The following is a 14,954-nucleotide window of genomic DNA, read 5'->3' as shown; positions in this document are numbered from 1 at the left end:
TGATGTCTGATGATGCTCAGTGTCCGGAGAAATGCTGCAGCTTGTCATAGTTGCAGGAATTAATGTGTATAAATGAACTCAGTCACAAGCCATTAAGCCTCCCATGGTCTTTTGTAAATGGGCCCTTCCTTGCTTCATCATATTTCTTTCCATAAAATCCAATCTGAGCTGTGTGAGCCTCGACAAAATGGCCTGTGGCGCTTCTAATAACCTTGTCAGCTTTATTACATTTATTGCCGGCTTTCATCAAATGAGCGACGTGCTTATTCCTTGATGTGATTACAAAGTGCTGCAGAGATGAGGGCCAGTGTATAATGTTTTCTAAAAATCAGATAGGCTTCCTCACTTATTTTAGCTGAGCGGTGCTTCTTGTCTTTCCTTCCCTCCCGAGTGTTTTTAAAACATGCCACTCAACAAATAAGAGTTTTCACATTATTTGAGGTGAATTTCACCAGTCCTTTTGACTCAGGAGCTAATTTCTTTGGAGAATGGCTCAGAGGAAAGTGCCCATTGATGAGGAGAATAATAAGATTTAGCTAGTGCTCCACTTGGTATTCAGTTTAATAAACCTCTCCAATCAGTATGCAGGAGGGCTGTTACAGGAGGACAAGCTGTCTGTGAGAGTATTTTTCACCCTTTCCTAATTATTTGTCATTTTATTTTCTCTGGGGTCATGCATATTGTAATAGCCCTCTAAACACACCTCGAGTTACGTCAGAAAGCTCAGCCCTGCCGTGTTGTGCTTTAGTCTCCCTGCAGGAACAATGTATGATGATAATGAGCTCTCTGAGCTCTGGGCAGGTGTTTTAATGCTTCAGCACTGAAAAAAAAAAAACGAGCATCCAATTTTTTATGCTCTTCTTACAGGAATGAAGCAACCAAACCCTCCTGTTCTCTAACAAATACCTTTTTTAATTGTAAAAGCAAAGGGAACAGTCATGTTTATGCTTGTGTCTAGGTGTGTGTTTGTGTGTGTGTTTGTTAGCAAAATACCTCATGAGCTGCTGGTCAAATTGTGCATACTTTTTTGGAAAGCAATCAATGAATGTACATTTTCAACTGATTTGCATTTGGAGTCACCCAATTCAAGATGGCTGCCAAAGCCAAACGGTCTTAGAGTACACAAGAAAGGTTACAATTCAATTAATATGACAGATACTGAGCTGATGTTTGGTGTGTTTATAGATGGGAGACATTCAATACTCTAAGAGCTACTTGTTGGGCTTAAAACTGTAGCATTAACTGTTGGAGTCAACCCTGTTTGTCTGTTAGCAAAATATCCCATGAACCATAAGAAAAACTTAAATGAAACTTTTGTAAAATAACCATTGAATCAGTCTAATTTAAGATGGCCGCCACAGCTAATTCACCTTAGCCATCACAAAAAGACAACTTAAAAGCTAACTAAAAACTAAAAAATATCAAATAAATAGAAGCTAAATGCAGCCCAATTGCAGCAAATGTCAAAAGTAGCAAAACACTAGCTAAAAGTAATTAAAAGGTTAGGTTGAAGTAGCAGAATAGCTAAAAGCTATGGCAAAAACCAGAACAACAGCTGAAAACTGCTTTATGTTGAAGCAGATCTCAAAGAGAGTTTTTGAAGGATTTTGAAGAGAACCAATGTATTTTGATGTGGGAAATATTTGTAAATAGTTTAATATTTAAAAGAAGTATAAAAACGAATAAAAAGTTGTGGCACCTGTCCCATGAATGAGCTGAAATAAAATAGTACACAGTCTGCAGAAGTTGTTAGCAAACAAACAAACAAAAGTGTTAAAACTAAATCTAAAAAACAAGTTTTGTTTTGACATCTCCTCTGCCTCCAGAGGAAAATGCTCGATCTTTCAGACATTACATCTCAGACGAGCAGAATGCAGAAACAAGGCGTGTCTCCTTTTCAAATTAACTTTGACAACTTTTTTTTATCTACACGGCACCATCTTCTCTCCATCAGCAGCAGCTCCTGAGCTGCAGAGCCATCAGATCCCTGTTGGACTTCATGAGGAGCAGCGGTGCTGAAGCTGCTTGTTACCAGCTCTGACTGCAGGATGAGGAGCACACACCGTGACACACTCTCTAAGCTGCTCCTGTCAACCTCCAGCCGAAGTCGTCAGCACAAACCAGACATGGCAGCAGTAGTGACAAATGAAACAGAGATTTGTTGTTCGGGGTGCTGGATGAGGAGGCTTACCAGCTCTCTGCGTGGAAAAGAAAAATTGAGGAGCCGTCGTCTGCAAAACAGGAGGAAGGTTCGAGCCTGATGGCTCTGAACGTTACCGAAGAACTTGTTTGTCTAAATATCTCAAGAACCACTGGATGGATTAACGTTTGGAGTCAGTTCAAATCAAGATGCTACAACAGCTGATCAACATTAACAAACAAACCTATAACTCAAATTTACAGATTTTGAACTCAAACATGGAGGTAGCTGAGAGTCATCCCCACCTGACACTCGCATGGGCCTTTAACCTGACTGGTTCTAGCGGTGTCCAGTTACCTCCCAGCAGGTGTTTTCAGGAGGCAGACCGTATGTGACGTCACTGTGACGTGGAGGGTTGAGGCGCTGTCCCAGGTGCTGAATCCTGATCAGTCTTCAGGTGTGAAGCCGCTTCAGGCTTTAGATGAAGACGGAACTGTCTCTTCTGGACTTCTTTAGTGTGTGAAACAAACTTTTCTCCCCTCCGCTCCTCCTCCTCCTCCTCTCCAGCATCATGGACCTCCTTCCCGCCCAGGAGGCCGCCAAAATCTACCACACCAACTACGTGAGGAACTCCCGCGCCATTGGCGTCATGTGGGCCGTGTTCACCATCTGCTTCGCCATCATCACGGTGGTGGTGTTCATCCAGCCCTACTGGATCGGGGACAGTGTGAACACCCCGCAGGCGGGCTACTTCGGCCTCTTCCACTACTGCATAGGGAACGCGCTCACCTCGGAGCTCACGTGCAAGGGCAGCGTGTTCGACTTCAACTCCATCCCCTCCCCCGCCTTCAGGACCGCTATGTTCTTCGTGGGCACCGCCATGCTGCTGGTGGTGGGCACCATGGTGGGCTTCAGCATGTTCTTCTTCTGCAACGCGGGCAACGTGTACAAGATCTGCGCGTGGATGCAGCTGGCCGCGGGTCAGGGGCTTCATTCTGGACCAGTTCTTAAATAATCCTTTATTAAACATGTGATGGTTGTAGTTAGTCACAAATGATCAAGCTGGATATTGAACAGGGTTGAAACTGGAAAGATTAGTTGAATGCATATCGCCCGCCGCCTTTAATTTTATTGTTTGACACTATGTGAAGACAATACATATGGATGTCCCGCTCAAAATATGTGCTGTGAAGGACTCTCAGCTACTACCACATAAAATATTAGCTCTGAAGTTCAGCTGTTTTTGTGTTTTTCTTAAGATCAGCTGTAGCGGCCATCTTGAGTTAAAAGTTAATCAGCTGTAAATATAGGCTAAATCAAATGATCACTTTCTGCAAGATCAATTAAAATTTGTTGAGTGGCTCATGCGATATTTTGCTAACAAGCTCACACAGAAGTGGGCAAAAGCAATATTGTCCACTTTTGCCTTTCATTGGGGATAATTATATTTTAAATATATCAGCAGTGGTTTGTAAAGAATTCTTATGAATTGTAATATTCTGATGGTTTTGATGATACAAAGCAGAAATGCATTCATAATTTTCAGCACATTGTCGAGGATGAACTTAAAGGTCACATCTATTGAAAAATGTTGCTGCTTGTCCATTTCTGAGATGCTAAAGTGAGCGTGAGCTGCTTCAGGTGTTTTTTTAATGTGATGTGTGATCTAACTGGAGGAAGTCATGGTGGGATCAGGTGTCAGCACACCGTCTGACACCTCCGATGGAGGATCGCTTACATGAAACATGATCAGGTGTCAGGGAGCTGGTAAACTAACCAGCCAAGCCAAAGATCTGGGTTTAACATTCAGGAGCTTGTATAGCAGCACCTCATCCAGCTGGGCAGCAGTCATCTGAATCATAAATATGAATAAAATGTGAGGAAAATATGAAAGGGAGAAAAGAAAAATGCTAATTAACACAACTAAAAATCAAAATAACTTGCATGGAAGCAAAATAATTAAAAATAAGTGTGCAGGGACTGAACTCGGGTCTCCTGTAGTTTAGAGCTTTCTGCATCATGCAGGGCTCAAATAAACTCACATGAAAGACTTTGAAACTGTTTTAAATGCACTTGATGCAACCAGGGCTCAAATCTGCAAGACCGCAGCACTGACCGCCGAGCTACTGCTGCCCCTGATCCTTAGGGAAAATTACTGCTTTTTGATTATTATTAAAGATTTTATGGACCAGATGCAATGAGCTTCCAACAGATGTGGCCCACAGCCCACCAGTTGGTGATCACTGCTATAGGAGATGCATCACGACTGGTTTTAAGATGTACAGAGGTTTGATGGGTGTAATTAAAGGATATGCTAATTATGTTGCATTAAGGCGGGAACAGTTTTCCAATGATTTTTCATAAACTTGTCAGTTAACAGGGCTGTGTAAAGATTTATATCCACCTCCTCCACTGGAAGAGCTTCCTCTGGAATTATTTCTGATCTTTGAAGTGCACAAGAGAACTCATTCAGTGTCTGCGTCCGTCCTTCTGCAGGCGTGTTGATGGGGATGGGCTGCATGATCTACCCGGACGGCTGGGACTCCACCCAGGTGAAGACGATGTGTGGTCAGAGGACGGACAAGTACAGCCTGGGGAACTGCACCGTGCGCTGGGCCTACATCCTGGCCATCATCAGCATCCTGGACTCTGTCCTCCTCGCTCTACTGTCCTTCACCCTTGGCAACCGGCAGGACAGTCTGCTGCCAGAGGACTTCCAGATTGAGGGAGCAGGTGAGGGAGCAGCTTTTCATTTCGTTGAACCGTGTTAGGATTATGTCGGATGTAGATGTGACAGTCAGCAAATGTTTCCCTCGTGCTTTTCCAGGACATAACTTTGAAGAGAACGAAAACGTTTTCATTTTTTAACATTTACAACAATCTGATCATTCCTTTTACTTCCGACAATTCAGGCTAACTCTGTCATTTAAACAACTGTTGAGCTAAAGTCTGTGTGGTAGTAGCTGAGAGTCACCTCCATGATATTCTCTGACCGCAAACACAGCTCACAAGATTTCATAAAATCGCACGACATCACACATAAGGTCACTTACAGGCTTTGACCAAAACATTTAAAAGTATTTTAGATTAAATACCACTGAATTTCCCAGCATCGACCACTTTATGCATATTTTTCATTATCTCCACAGAAATGTAACTGAATCAATTTATAATAAAGCACAACTCATCAATGAATAACCATGAACAATCAGCACATAATTTTAGATATATTGTTGCCACGAATTAGACTAAACGAGTTTTACAACTAACTTCTATTAATTGCAGTTGTTTATAAAAACCTGATTCAAAACCAGACAATTCACTGCTTAGCATTCTTTGTAGGATTGCATATCACCCACCACTGTTTATGCCCAAGACCTATGGTTGATAGGTAGAGGGGCAGTTGAACAATCTCCTGCGATAATAGATCACTCTTTATTAATGACTCTCAGCTTCCAACACACTAAACTTTGATTATTTTGAGTTAACATCCTTCCCTGGGATCATGGGACATTTAGCAAATGCTTCACACACAAAAACATGATCACCACTTTGCCTTCAGAAGGGGGCAATCACTTATGATTGGATGTTTGCTGCTCCACATTTTTGCAGGCAGCTGAAATGTGGAGCAACAAACTACACTGAAGCTACACTGCCTGGCCCCCGCAAAAAAGTCGCCACCAAAAAAAAGGTCACACTAAAATTTTGTTGGACCGCCTTTAGCTTCGATTACAGCATGCATTTGCTGTGGCGTTGTTTCGCTTCTGCAATGTCACAAGATCTTTTTCCATCCAGTGTTGCATTCATTTTTTTTACCAAGATCTTGCATTGATGACTCGGCACCAGGCATGATGGATGCATCACTTCACCTGCCTCTCTTCTTACCCTGATGCGCCCATCACTGTGGAACAGAGTAAATCTGGACTCATCAGACCACATGACCTTCTTCCATTGCTCCAGAGTCCAATCTTTATGCTTCCTAGCAAATTGAAGCCTTTTTTCCAGTTAGCTTCACTGATTAGTGGTTTTCTTAAGGATACACGGCTGTTCAGTCCCAGTCCCTTGAGTTCCTTCACATTGTGCGTGTGGAAATGCTCTTACTTTCACCATTAAACATAGCCCCGAGTGCTACTGTTCTTTTTCTTCCATCCAAGTTCACCAAACGTTTAAGTGATCGCCGAGCACGATCATTCAGGGGTTTTTTCCGGTCACATTTCTTCCTAGAAGACGATGGGTCCCCACTATCCTTCCAGTTTTTAATAATGTGTTGGACAGTTCTTAACGCAGTTTTAGTAGTTTCTACAAACGTTTCCTCAGCTTGATGCCAATGATTTGATCCTTCTCAAACAGACTGACATCTTTTCCACAACCAAGCATCGTCTTTCATCATTGTTTAAGAAATGAGAAGTAACTCGTTACATCAGTTGGGGTTAAATAACTTGTTGCCAGCTGAAAGATAATCGTCCATGCAGTAATTGTCCAATAGGAGGCTCGTACCCATTTGCTTAGTTAAATCAGGTGGCAACTCTTTTTTTTTTTTTGGCCAGGCAGTGTATTTCTCATTTTATTTTTGTACTGATTTAACAGTCGAACAGAAGCTGTTAAAAGTCATAATGTCCAGAAAAATAGTTTTAACTGCTCATTTTTGTCCTCTTCCCCCAGAAAACTGATGAACACATGGACTTCCAACAGCCCAGCTTCACGAAGACGCAGCACCAATTTAAGCGATTGAAAATTTTCCACATTTTCCCAAAGTTTGATTATTTTTATCTTCTCACAAGCAGCTTTCTCCATGTGTCTCTAAATAAATGAACTCAGCCATGATCATGTACTGAATGATCTGTTTTATTGTATGGTGTCGTACAGGTCTTTAATCGTTACCCCACACAATGTCTACCTTTTTTTTATTTTTTCCTTCAATGTGACACTAATGCAAAGTTTTGTTTTCATCTTTAGGTCTGGACAGACAACATAGCTTACTTTAATATGATCAGTTTGGTACACCATTATATTAACATCAGATCTCACCAACTCTATGGTTAAAAACAGACATTATTATTATTGAACAGGTGGCCGTACATACAACTGAGCTCAAACATCTTTCATACGCTTTATTAAAACACAGCTAACCCAGCTAATTTTTTTTTAATTTTAGCTAAGATATAAGATTTGTTAAAAACTGTACATACCTGTAATATACATAAAGGCAAATTCTTTGGTACAGATATATACAGTTTATTTTTTTCTCCTTCCAGTTGGGCTTAACATTTTGTCTCGTTGAAACCTTTTACTACTACATACCTGAATTGAAATAGGTGTATGAGAATGCCAGCCTCCCATGAAATATCTCATTTATTATTAACAAACCCACTAAATACCAGGTGACGACGGGTTTGTTAGCCTAAATATGACCTACTTCGTGACCGTGTCAGTACAACTCTAGAGAGAAATGCTATGGGTTACCAGTCAGTGTAAATGTCAGCCCAGTGTGCAACTTCCTAAGCCTACGTTACAAGTACAAAACACCACATGTGTGATATGAAATAATGCATAAAAAGAAACAATACTAGTGAAAATATTGGTGGAAAAAGTGTCTTTTTAAGGGGACGAAAATTAAGAGGCTACATATATCCTTGAATTGTTGTAGTTTTAGTGCAGGAGTGTAACAAACAAGGATGAGTCTCCAGCAGCTAAGTGACAAGTTTCCTTTTGGGGGTGACGAGAGAACAGCAGCTGGACATGACCACAAATTATACAAATCCACTGGATTTCTGATGTCATTACACCGAGGGAAGAACAAGTAAACCGAAAGCAAATGTACACAGAAGCAACAGCTCAATAAATGGAACATAAACAAGAAACAAAAAGAAATAAATATTAATCTGATATGCCCAAAATGGAAAAGTGATCTGTTGCAGTCTTGAGGAAATGAGGGAAGGGGGGAGGTGCAATGGCGGAAGGTGTCCACTAGAGGGAGAGCCAGGGGTGGCGCAAGCACTCCGCAGCAGTGGCTCTTTTCTCAGGAACCAGCTCCAGCATGGGAAGGAGGAAGTCGGTGAAGCACTCCGCCTCTTCGCGGGACCACTCGTACTTCTCCACCAGCACCTCTAGCAAGCCCCACGGCTTCAGCTTGGTGATGTGTTTCAAATCACCTGCAACACAAACCAAACATACAATCCTGCCTCAGAGCCACACAGGAGATAACACAAAACATGGCATTCATGCTATTATTATTATTATACTAATTTTACATTTACCTGCTTCTAAAATGATGTAACCGTTATAATTATCCAACCTAAGCATTAGCATTTGAGCTGGCAAAAATCTCTAGTCTTGACTTCTGTTTTTACCTTTCTTGGTGAAAAAATCCTTGGAATATTTGCCGTTCATTATGAGTTTGCGTGGGACACTCCCCAGCAGCTCAATGATCAGCGCTATGTGGTCTACACAGCAGTGGGTTGCAGGGAAAAGAAGACAACATATTGATCAGACCGTGACCCAGACACAGGCCCACTCTGGGTGTTTGGATGGAAGGATAAAGGTGGAGCTGACAGCACATAGTTGTAGACAGAAACTTTATAAACAGAACCAGACATAAGAACTCTTTCCTGCTCTGAATAAAGAGTTAGAAGGCACAATTTTAACAGCAACCAACGAGGCACAAGACTGTCTTATTAGTGGTGAGCTATTTGAAGAGCTAGGGGAATACGTCATTTTCAACAAAAAGTTTCTTCACTCACAGCAGAGTGATCAGTTTTTCCTAATCAAAGCTCATGTGGCATCAATTGTTCCTCTTTCATCTCCCCTCCAAATTTGTAGTATAGTCAATTTTTACATGTCAGTATGCAAGTTTTAGCAAAACTATCAGCCTTGGAAAACAGTTTTAATTCATAAGACTGAATCATTGTCACCCGTCGCCAAAGACAAAAAGCAATGTATCTGCCTGTGTGTGTATTTGTTTGTATGTAGCAACTAGTGGTCCTTAAAAATATGAATCGCTGGACAAATTGTGGTGGCAGGAAGGGTGTAGTGCTGTGGTAGGGCAGCCGACTCAGGACAGGTCTTAATGCTCATACGATGTGTTGTTCTTGAGAAAGACACCCACTTCCTACCAGCTCCCCAGGCACTTAACCAGCTGCTCCACTCGGGTGTAGCTTGTGTGTGATGGGTTAAATGTACTGGAAGAACAAGAAAACCTTGAACATTTGGGGTCAAACCATTTCAAGACGATCATCACAACTAATCAACAAAAGGTCAACACAAAAAAGCTATAACTCAGTTAATTTTACGGATACTGGCCTACAATTTTGATCTGGTAGTAGCTGAGAGTCATTCACAACAACGCCTGAGTGCGTTATCTCACAATACTGCATGAGACTGAGCAAACCATTATTTTAAAGGTTTGCCCAAAGTACTCATCATTTCTCATCATAAGATGATCTTAGTTTAAAATTATGGGATGAAAGGCCGCAGACCTTCCTTCAATGAATGCTAACCTTTAATTAAAAACAATTTATTTATTTTTGTAGCATATTTACAAAAGATAACTTTTATTACAAATGAAGGTGAAAAAGATTTGTTGGATAATTAGTAATGTCTGCATTCTACAACCTGAGATAATCAGTCACGAGTCTGACATTCATTTTGCAGGTCAGAGGCTAAGAAGTTGGGAAGACTACTGTCAGACTGCCAAATACATTGGAATAATCGTTTTTTAATTAATTCATTTGTAAAATGCTATATTTTTGGTAAATTATTTGTTACCTTTAACTTCTATGGAGCAAAAAGATCACGAGTCACCTTAAAAAGGATCAAAAAAGTTTAAAGCACAACCCAAACCATCTGGAAACATCTAAAGATCATGAGCCTTCCACAGAGTTTTGGCACTACAGACACCTAAATCAATGTCTGTATTTTAAACAGAGCCATCAGCCATCACGCTGTCAGGATCCTTCATCCTCCCATCCACCTCTCCCAGGGTGAGCCACACACAGAGGGGTGGCATACCTCTCTTATTGAAGTATTCCTGAGAGTATTTCCCACACAGCGCATAGTGGCGAGGAATTTTGCCAAGCAACTCAATCACGAGAGCAAGATGGTCTGGAAATGAGGCACATCACAGGAAGAAGGAAGAGACAGGAAGCAACAAGGAAACAGTTTGGAGAGGAGATGAGATAAGGGTGGTGCAACAAATCTTATTAGAAACAATGGATGATGATAGTCTTATATGATGTGAAGCAAAGTTATGAAAAGCCAGTTTATATTTAGAATGTCAAAAACTATTCTATTAGATAAGTACAGGTCATAAAATTTTAGATAAGGTAAAGGAAAAATGGCTCCAACACAGCATTCAAAAGCGTTACATGTCCTATTCTGAGATAAGCTGTAGTAAACGTGTCAGACAACAGATGAAGCGGCAATCTAAAAACACGAGCACATGAATGAGGTAATGTTCTGTTTAAAAAAGACCAATTCACAGCTGCCTGAAGCCTGCACATAAGTACATACCTGATGTACGAGCAGAATCAAATCAGTACACAATGTTTAAGCAAAGCAGCACGCTGACATTTACGTTAGGACCAAGACATGAGAGGAAACATGGAGTTAGCGATGAGGACATGAGGAAAGACCAGTGAGGAAGTGAAAAGATGGCCCCATTTCCAGGGAAGTAAAAAAGTGATTTGATGTGTTAGGAAATAAACCCAGGAATGTTTGCACGATACATCACAGGATTAAGAAACATTCTTTTTAAATTAGAGACCATCTGAAATCACTGTAATGACCTGCCTCATTTAAAGGTTAATACTGTGAACATCTATGTACAGTGCAGAGCTACTGTTGAAGCTGCACAATAGTGACACAGTGAACAGGTGAAATAAGTTAATTCACAAAAATAAAAACAAACGCACACCAAATAAACACAGTGAAAGTTTTAACAGAAGCAATTATTATTAAAAGTCCATTACTAAGACTAAATATCTCTTGAGTGAAGCACACATTTCAAGTGCAGCCAAATGTAGCAACTACCAACAATCCTGTGTAAACGAACAAATCAAAAAGCAGAGGGACAGGAAGAAAATGAGCCAACAATACCTTCATCCCTGGAATAATCTTCTCCAGAATGTGGCTCAAACAAGTAGTCACCAGTAGAGAGTTCAAAGGCCTTTAGAAAAAACAATCTACATCAGGACAGACATCAAACTATATGCAAGTAAAGCAGTCCAACCGCTGGTAATGTTAAACAGTTTTTTCTAAGTTTGCTGGAATGCAATATTTTAAAGAAAGTGACAATGGTACTAATAAATCCATGTTGAAGCATTTGTTAAAAATTAATTGGGTCAAACTCATAAAATACACACTACGCTGAAACTCTTCCTGCGGCTTCATTGCATTGTAAATATTTGGACTACAGCTGAGCACAAGAACACATTTTAGATAAAATTTATGAAAGGTTCATGACATTATGGGCATTTTACAAAATCATTACTCCCATCTAGAGACTTGCGTCTACACTGCCTGAAATTCTCCACCAGTCACATTGTGTTCGAGTGGAAGTCTGAACCATTTCACTGAATTAAACGTGTGTAATCTGTCTTAAGACACTAACTCAGGTCAATTCTGGGGTCAACAGTGGCAAAAAAAAAGTATAAATAAAAAGCTCAAAACAAGTTTGAAGTTATTCTTATACCTCACATGTATTACAAATACTGATAGCAGTATTTATAAAAGGTATGAGCTACTAACTATGACACAGACAAAAACGTGTAAAATGCAATTTGTAGTCTGTTAAGAAAATCTAAATAGATTAAATAAAGCCCTATGTGATTAAATTAATTTTAAAAAATTGCAACTTGACTTTTAAATAAAGTTATAAACACATTTTAAATGGCTGATGTTTTCAAATTTGCTGATTTTTTATTTATTTTTTTGTATTATTATTAATTTGAAGGGGAAAAGCTGTTTGGAATAGAAATCTTATCAGAAACTTTTTGACGTAAAACTAAATAAAATAAAATAACATTTTGTTATTTATCCTGGGGCAACATTTAAAAAAAAAAATGCCACTCAAAAGCATTCAGTGGTTTTCACATTTTTATTTCTTTCTATTTGTTTTTTATGTTGATGTGAATTAATTACCGGTAACTAACTTTAAATATTAGTTTTACAACAGCGACCATTTTTTTACCGTCTCAATTGTATAACGGGCATCTAAACAATAATCTGTTGCATAACCCATCAAAAACTAGAGACACTTTCTACCCATGTTGCATCAGTTCTTTGTAAATTGAAAGTTAATAGGAAATTCAACAACATTTTCAGTTTCCTCTCTTACAGAAAGTGGTTGGACTTCTTATGGATGCACTCTGGTAGCGTTACAATAATGTAGAACACTTGAGCAGTTATCAGTGCGGAGTCTCACCATGCAGGCTGTGCTCCATATGTCGGCTGGTGTGTTGTATCCAGAACCAATGAGAACCTCTAAAGACCGGTACTGTCGCGTCTGGATGTCTTCTGTAAAGTGCTTGTGCTTAAAAAGACAAAGACAAAAAAAAAAGACAAAAATAACAAATCCTAACAACAAAATTTACTTTTTCCACTGTAAAAATATATATTTTATGAGCGAGAAGAAAAAAGCATGAGAAATATATTTCGAAGCTGATTATTCTGAAAGGTTTATTAAACGCTGAGCTAAAACCAATGCAGCATAAACAAAAAAAATGCCCAAGCAGTTTATTGATGTTAGTATTCAGATAATATATAGCTGCAAGGCTGGGAAATCCCTCGTCATTAGCTACTCACCACCCAGCATGCATTTCCCAAATCTGCAATCTTGACCTTGATCTTGTCTGAATTTATTGGGTCGAGAGGGTTAACCAGCAGAGATCCTGCAGTTAACTTGCCTACATCAGAAAAGAAAAACAGGTAAGAGAAAAAACAATAAAAAGGCACAAAATTTTCATTATTTCAGCCACACAGCTGATGACTTCCTTCATTTTAAAGTGGCACAAATGGAGCATACAACATTTTGCACATATACCGATTTTAAAAGACTGACCATTTCTCAGGCTCTCTGGGATTCCATGACACTCAGTCTCATCTTCCTCCTGCAAAATACTTTGCTCCAGCTCTCCATCCTCCAGCCCATCAGGAAGACGTCTTTCAGTAACTTCACTGCCGTGAGCCCCACTGTCTTCAGTCTCGGGGTCTGGCCCATTGAAATCCGTAGAGTCCACGCCGTTGCACAGAGGGTAGATGAGGGACTCTTTATGTTGTTCCTCTGGAGACTCTGCGTTGCCATTGTGTTGGTCTTCATTCCTAAACTTGGGCTGCCTCTGCTCCACCTCTGCGTTGCCGTTACAGTTGGTCTCTGACAGCTCGTCTGGTCCCAGTCTCATGTAATTTTCATTTACACCATCTGAAATGTTTGGGAAAGGGTAAACTACATAAGACACTGCTGTCTTCATTCTGTGGCAGCCCTTTAACAAACAGCCATGGAAATTCAAGAAACGGCATTCTTAAACATTAACCACTTAATAAGCTCCAGGACAATCAGCGATGTTACTGATATTTATTACACAAGTGACTGAGGTTTGTTTACAAGCTTTCAGTACTAACGTCACAAAACATGATCTACCATAAATAGATGTGTGAACCCAAAGCAGTCGAATAAAAAACAAAATACTTTTCATCTTTACCCATAAACCCTGAGAGGTTCTTACCTACGGTTTCCTTGTTTTCTAGCTCCTGAAGAGACACTTGTCTGAGAGGAGCACAAGCTCGCCCCTTTGGAGACTGTGGGTCATTTTCTTCCTCATCGTCCACTCGAGTCTCTGTGGTCTTTTCCATCTCTTCCAGGTCCATAATGCACTTTTCTAGCAGCTCTGCCTGACGCTTCTGTTTCTTTTTTAACTTCTTCTTCTTGTTTTTTGACATTTTCACAGTCTAAAAGAGATGTAACAGAGGAGAAAATGAAAGAAACAGAAAGTGGTAAGTTGAATATTTGTTCTATTTCATCCCTCCTGACCGCCAGAGGGCGGTGCTGAAAGCACTGAATGTTCCCTTTGCGCATGCGCTGATTCGAGTAATAATACCAACGGAGTCACAGGTGTGACACGGATGACCAATCAGAGGCTATATAGCCTGACGTCATCCGCTGCTCTGCTCCCATTTTCTTCTCGCGCGCGGTTCAATTCAGGGCTTCAGCCCTTTGGACCTTTTCTGAACTTTTTACCGTCGTCGGAAGCTCGACTGCCCGTCTGCGGGAGTAGCGTGTTCGCCCTCCTAGGGCTGCGACGGTTTAACCCTGTTCAAAGGTATTTCTGCTGTTTTGTTGGGAACTACGGCGGTTTCCGCCTCTCCCAAATTACTGCGTCTGACTACTATGTGTGTGATTCAACACCGGTGAGTAGTTTTCCTTATATTTCGCCGTTGGTTAGCGGTAGCGTTCGCTCCGCTCACGCTTGTTGGGAGACCTCCAACCGCGTGGTCGGCTGGACTGTGCTCCGACGTTGTTTATGACTACTATGTGTGTGATTTAACACTGGTGAGTAGTGGTTTTTTGCTTATATTTTGCTGTTGGTTAGCGGTAGCGTTCGCTCCGCTCCTGTTTACTGGAGGCCTCCAACCGCGTGGTCGGTTGGACCGTGCTCCGAAGTTTGTTTATTACGTAGCCAGCTGAGTTCCTGGCCTTGTTTTATTTGGTGAAGGCGAGTGTTCTCACCCCCTCAATTGTCCTCTTACCAGCTGAGCTAGTGGTGCTAGCCTCTCTGAGTTCTAACCTTGTTTTCATTGGTGAAGGCGAGTGTTCTCACCC

At 40.7% G+C, this 14,954-nt stretch overlaps 2 protein-coding genes across 2 annotated transcripts in view; one reads left to right on the top strand and one right to left on the bottom strand.

Moving 5' to 3' along the window:
- Positions 1–2,711: 2,711 nt before the first annotated feature.
- lhfpl5b (LHFPL tetraspan subfamily member 5b) lies at positions 2,712–5,008 on the top strand. The gene is made up of 3 exons (XM_037684493.1): positions 2,712–3,120; positions 4,637–4,873; positions 4,968–5,008. The coding sequence occupies exons 1-3, from the start codon at positions 2,712–2,714 to the stop codon at positions 5,006–5,008; spliced, it is 687 nt and encodes a 228-aa protein (XP_037540421.1).
- A 1,980-nt stretch (positions 5,009–6,988) lies between these two features.
- The window catches only part of srpk1a (SRSF protein kinase 1a), a 22,390-nt gene continuing 14,424 nt past the window's right edge, over positions 6,989–14,954 (bottom strand). The window contains exons 10-16 of the mRNA XM_037684890.1: positions 13,861–14,083; positions 13,197–13,556; positions 12,941–13,041; positions 12,561–12,668; positions 11,234–11,303; positions 8,491–8,583; positions 6,989–8,292 (exon numbers count right to left, since the gene is read on the bottom strand). Of these exons, the coding sequence (XP_037540818.1) occupies positions 8,108–8,292; positions 8,491–8,583; positions 11,234–11,303; positions 12,561–12,668; positions 12,941–13,041; positions 13,197–13,556; positions 13,861–14,083 (1,140 nt within the window). The 3' untranslated portion in view covers positions 6,989–8,107. The remainder of the gene's footprint in view (positions 8,293–8,490; positions 8,584–11,233; positions 11,304–12,560; positions 12,669–12,940; positions 13,042–13,196; positions 13,557–13,860; positions 14,084–14,954) is intronic.

The sequence above is a fragment of the Nematolebias whitei genome, chromosome 11 (genome assembly GCF_014905685.2).
Source record: "Nematolebias whitei isolate Nwh7 chromosome 11, NemWhi1, whole genome shotgun sequence".
Lineage (NCBI taxonomy): Eukaryota > Metazoa > Chordata > Actinopteri > Cyprinodontiformes > Rivulidae > Nematolebias > Nematolebias whitei.
Note: the sequence above shows the minus strand (reverse complement) of the source record. Positions and strands in the feature narration are given on the sequence as shown.

Coding starts and splice junctions, on each gene's coding strand:
- lhfpl5b (XM_037684493.1), top strand. CDS start 2,712: ATGGACCTCCTTCCCGCCCAGGAGGCCGCCAAAATCTACCACACCAAC. Junction 3,121..4,636: donor GTGGATGCAGCTGGCCGCGG/GTCAGGGGCTTC, acceptor GTCCTTCTGCAG/GCGTGTTGATGGGGATGGGC. Junction 4,874..4,967: donor CTTCCAGATTGAGGGAGCAG/GTGAGGGAGCAG, acceptor GTGCTTTTCCAG/GACATAACTTTGAAGAGAAC.